General features: G+C 52.4%; 1 protein-coding gene across 1 annotated transcript in view; it reads right to left on the reverse strand.

Moving 5' to 3' along the window:
* LOC119350745 (pentatricopeptide repeat-containing protein At4g21190-like) overlaps positions 1-3,089 on the reverse strand; it is a 3,523-nt gene extending 434 nt beyond the window's left edge. The window contains 3 exon segments of the mRNA XM_037618426.1: positions 425-637; positions 698-865; positions 2,856-3,089. Of these exon segments, the coding sequence (XP_037474323.1) occupies positions 425-637; positions 698-865; positions 2,856-3,089 (615 nt within the window).
* Positions 3,090-5,295: the final 2,206 nt, after the last annotated feature.

A 5,295-nucleotide genomic window follows, 5' to 3' on the forward strand; every position in this document is an offset into this window, starting at 1 on the left:
GATCTTTCTTTCTATCACTATTTGATGGCTTATTGTACAAATCCTTGTACTTTTCAAGCAAATCCTTCTTCTCTTCTAATAGACCAAGCATTTCATTTTCATATGCAACTTCAACTTTCCGTATATATTCTTTACTAGGACACTTGCGACCACATGCTTCAAGGACATTAAAGAGCTAAGCCATCAGAGAAGAGACGCAGCTTCGGTGCCTTAAAGGCACCTGCCTTTGGGTCACTGACATGTGGGCCAGCCACCTCTTGGGCCCACATGTCATGGACACAAAGGCAGGTGCCTTAAGGCACCGAAGCATAGTCCTCAGGGAAGGCAATGAATGGTAAGATGATATTAGAAATTACCAGCCAATAAACTTGAAGTAAAAGAATAGGTAGTAGTCAGTGAAGAGTAGAAGATGAGAGGTCCGTACCTTGATAAGACTATCTAGCATATTGTTTCTGTAGTAAATAGCTAACATAAGACCGCAGAAACGCCAAGGAACTGAATGCAGGTCATGGGCTATTTTCTTCTCCCAGATTTTATGTGCTTCCTCTGCTCTGTTGTCCTTCTCAAGTGCACGCACTAATTGCTCGTATGTTCTGATGGTATTTCCTTGCCCTTTGCTCGACATCCATTTTATTACCTAGGTGTGTGGTTGGCAGAAATATAATTCATACTGTATAAAAGATAAATGCAATAAAACTAATTAAATTATAATTTACAATAGTTGGACAATTCTATGCCATTGTTCCTCCTTTTCAAGAGCTACAGTTGCTTGCTTTAATGAGGCGAGTGGAAAGTCCTGCTCAAAGGCGATCCATGCATCAAGGGTGCTGTAAACAGCTTCTTTTGAATCTTCGAGATCAAGAAGCTGCAATTTAGAGATAACAGTAGTTAATTAATTTGTTCCAGTGAGCAACAGTGGCTAACTGCCAGCAATAAATAAAATCTCTAGTTGGGTTTCAAGAAGCACATCTGATCCATACTGTGTTCTCTACATAAATAAAGGCTGCAATTTGTGTACTGAGGTGAATCCTAAATTTCCTACTCTAGGCCAAAGTGCTATTTTGTGTACCTGGTACTGCATCCTAAGCTGCATATGATAAGTTATTCCGTCGTTGAAACCAAGATATGTTTGGTAAAACCTACTTGTAAACAATTAAGCATATTGCAATGAATAAGATACTAAAAGTTTTTAGGGACAACAGTTGCTAGTTGATTACATAGTGCAAGCTCATTACTTGCCTTGAAGGTGCAAGAGAACATTTATAGTTCATATTTGGTATATAACAAGTGAAATTGCACTTCTGCAACAACATTTTGATTGTTAGTTATTACATACAATCCTTTAAATTATGCGTTCTCTGATGATGAAAGGGTGTGCCCAAGTGGCCATTTACAAACTACAATTCCAACCAAGTTGGTTTGTACCTTGCCTGGCTCCGTTCGGGATTACTTGTCATAAAAATGGATGTATCTACAACTAAAATCCATCTAGATACATTCATTTTTTGGACGAGTAATTCCGAACGGAGGGAGTACTTGTTACTGCTCATCCTCCCAGCCTGCTGTTTCCTTGCTATGTGGATATGCACTGGTTTTCTTTCCTCTATCAGGCGGATCACCCATTTGGTTTTTGCGGATCCAAACCTTCTTCCTTCGGTGTCCCCTAGCTTTTTGAATCAGGGTCAGATCATTATCTCTTTGTTGTGCCTCTCCACATTAGGATCAATCTGCTGTCCACCAATCACTGTTTTCTGCTGATCCCTGCTTGCGCCAAGATCGACCATGAATGGTTTCTGCTGGTTCCGTGATGATTGTGGATGCATACGCATCTCCTCTGATGAATTCATGCTCGGGTATTCCACAAACTCAACATTTTCGCCAGTAGATAGTCCTTTGGGCTCAGGTAGATCAAAAACCTCACTTTCCAAATGAATATTCTCTGATACGGTACTTGCCAGATCCTGTCTGGACTGCTGCAGCTTGGCTCTGATTCGATCCGCCACCTGAGCGGTCTTCTGATCTATCTTATTCTCAACTGTTAGTTTGTTAGTCCACCTGCCATTCTTAAGTATGCATACTTGCTTATGTTTTGATTATAAGCTGACCAAATCCATGGATTTATAGGATACACTGTACAGAAGCGAAGTGTTGATTACATACAATACAATCTAGTTGTATTCTAGCAATTTTTTCTCGATATAATGCCACTGAGAAACTGAGTACAGGTTATATATATCGTGTTTCTGACGTAATCAATTTCATTTCTCCTCAGCATCCCTGCAAATTCAACCTGGGGCGCAAAAAGCATATGGAGGAGCAGCTTGCGTACTTTAAGATGACAGCGGAGAAGCATGCTCGTGATTGGAGAGAGATGAGGGAAATACTTGAAGCATCGGCACAAAGACAAGCAGAGCGCGATGAAGAGTAAGGAACCAATTCTTTTGTCCTGCGTATATATTGCATGTACGTATGTATTATGCTTTTTTTCAGTAGAAGGTGTTTCTGTTATGACCGTCATATTAGGGGCTTAGCCCAGTGGGTTGTGGCCCAGGTTATCTTATCCTTATTAGGGGCTTAGCCCGATTATCTTATCGTTTGCTTCGGAGTCAAGTAAACCTCTTTATATAAGGAGAGGAGATGTATCAATCTAATCAAGCAAGAAGCAATCATTATTTGCTCGGCTTCCCTTAGGGAGCCGGGAGACCTAAACCCTAGCCGCCTCCTGCCTTCGCTGCCGCTGCTCCCGTCGCAAGGACGGCGCCACGCCGCCGGCCGCCGCACACCAGCCCTCGTCCTCCCCCCTCCTTCCCCTACAACCTACGCCCTAGATCCGGTAGGGCCCTAGCTCCTATCACCTTGGTATCAGCTAGCTTGGTTTCGACTATGTCATCACCACCACCAAACCCGCCGCTGCCCACCACCTCCTCCACCGCCGCTGCGTTCTCGCCGGGCGCCACGGCCTCGCTGGCCCTTCCGTCGGCGCCGATCGCCCCCACCCCCGGCACGTCGCCTGGCCAGCCGCCGCCCCCCATCAAGGATTTGCCGCCATCACCGTCCACCATGCCGACCCAGTACACTTCGGAGGCCATGGCCGGTGTCCTCAATGACCTGGTGGTCGCGGTCTAGGGCATCTGCCTGTTTTTGGCCAGCCCGTATGGGCCGCCACCGCCGCTTCCGCCGGCCGTCCCCTCCGGACAACCGGCCCTGCCGTGGTACTCGGTCCCCGCGGCCATCGCCGGGGACTACCCGGCGCTCCCGTCGCCGGCCGCTCCAACGCCGCCCTGGCCCCAATGGCCGACGCCCGCGCTCGCGGCGCCACCCGCGCCGTCCGTGCCCGCCCAGGGCCCGCAGTGGCCGGCCTGGCCCGCGCCTCGCCATCCGTACCTGCGGCTCCGGTCCAGGTTCCACTGCCGGCCGCCCCAGCGCTGTCCTGGCCGCAGTGGCCAGCGCCGGCTTTGGCAGCGCCACCCGCGCCTTCCGCGCCCGCCCCAGCGCCGCAGTGGCCGTACTGGCCCGCGCAGGCCGCGCCGGTACAACTTCCACCGCCGCCACCCAGCTCTGGATTGGGCCAGTCCATACCGGGGGGCCTCCCGATCCAGCAGATCCAGTTTCCGCCTTCACCGTCCCTGATTCCGCCACCGCCAGTTTACACGGAGGCTGGGCACCCATCGGTACCCACACTGTAGTTTGGGGCCTCGTCCGGCTCCGCAGGGGCCTACGACGGCCTCCCCACCGTTGATCGGGCGCCGTCATCATCACTGCTCCGCACCGCCGAGCCGGTCGTCCATGGCGCGCCGACCCAGACACCGCCACTGTTCGCCAAGATCGACTTCGCCACTTATGACGGCACGGAGGACCCGCTTAACTGGCTCAACCAGTGCGACCAGTTTTTCCGTGGGCAGCGCACGCTCGCGTCGGAGCGCACTTGGCTGGCATCCTACCACCTCCGCGGTGCAGCCCAGACATGGTACTACGCCCTCGAGCAGGACGAGGGCGGCATGCCCCCGTGGGAGCGCTTCCATGAGTTGTGCCTCCTTCGTTTTGGGCCGCCGATCCGCGGGAGCCGCCTGGCCGAGTTGGGCCACCTTCCCTTCACCTCTACGGTGCACGACTACACCGACCGCTTTCAAGCCCTGGCGTGCCACGTGTCCGGCGTGACGGCTCACCAGCGGGCCGAACTCTTCGTCGGCGGTCTGCCAGATCATCTCCGCGTGGACGTCGAGCTGCAGGGACCCCAGGACCTCCAGACGGCCATGTACTACGCCCGCACGTTCGAGCGCCGCGCGGTGGCCATGCAGCAGGCATCACCGTCCCAGGACACTGGGCCGCTACCCGGACCAGATGTTCCCGCGCAGGGTCGGCCTGCTCAGGCTTCCGCGGCACCCCTCGCCGCGGCCGCGGCGCGCCCGTTCCGCCGGCTCACCTCGGCCGAGCTACTCGAGCGTCGCCGTCAAGGGTTGTGCTTCAACTACGACGAGCCCTACACGCCCGGCCACGTCTGCCCGCGACTCTTCTACCTGGAGGCTGCAGACTACATTGAGGAGGACGCCGTTGCCGCCGACCTGACCGCCCCAGCTGTCGCGAAGGTGTTTGACGCTGGTTGATCACCTCGAGGAGTTCAGCAAGCGCTTCCCCACCTTACAGCTCGAGGACGAGCTGTTTGTGCAGGTGGGGAGAAGTGTTATGACCGTCATATTAGGGGCTTAGCCCAGTGGGTTGTGGCCCAAGTTATCTTATCGTTATTAGGGGCTTAGCCCGATTATCATATCGTTTGCTTAGGAGTCAAGTAAACCTCTCTATATAAGGAGAGGAGATGTATCAATCTAATCAAGCAAGAAGCAATCATTATTTGCTCGGCTTCCCTTAGGGAGCCGGGAGACCTAAACCCTAGCCGCCTCCTGCCTTCGCCGCCGCTGCTCCCGTCGCAAGGACGGCGCCACGCCGCCGGCCGCCGCGCACCAGCCCTCGTCCTTCCCCCTCCTTCCCCTACAACCTACGCCCTAGATCCGGTAGGGCCCTAGCTCCTATCAGTTTCCCTCAGATTTCCATTGAAAGAAACCATTAGGGACTCTTACATGCATAGCAATCAGGATTAGTCTATAACACGCCTCATAAGCTACTGGAACATAACAACGCAGCAGCCTGCAACAACAAATCCTAAAACCATCACCAGAGAAGAACTACCATAAGCTGACTCCATGTTACATAGATTTTAGACCAAAAGTAGGACAGCAGATAGCAGGCATCCAGTTGAACAGCAGATTTTCCTTTTCTTCTGTATGAACAAATGAATTA

This window comes from Triticum dicoccoides, chromosome 1B (assembly GCF_002162155.2).
Source record: "Triticum dicoccoides isolate Atlit2015 ecotype Zavitan chromosome 1B, WEW_v2.0, whole genome shotgun sequence".
NCBI lineage: Eukaryota > Viridiplantae > Streptophyta > Magnoliopsida > Poales > Poaceae > Triticum > Triticum dicoccoides.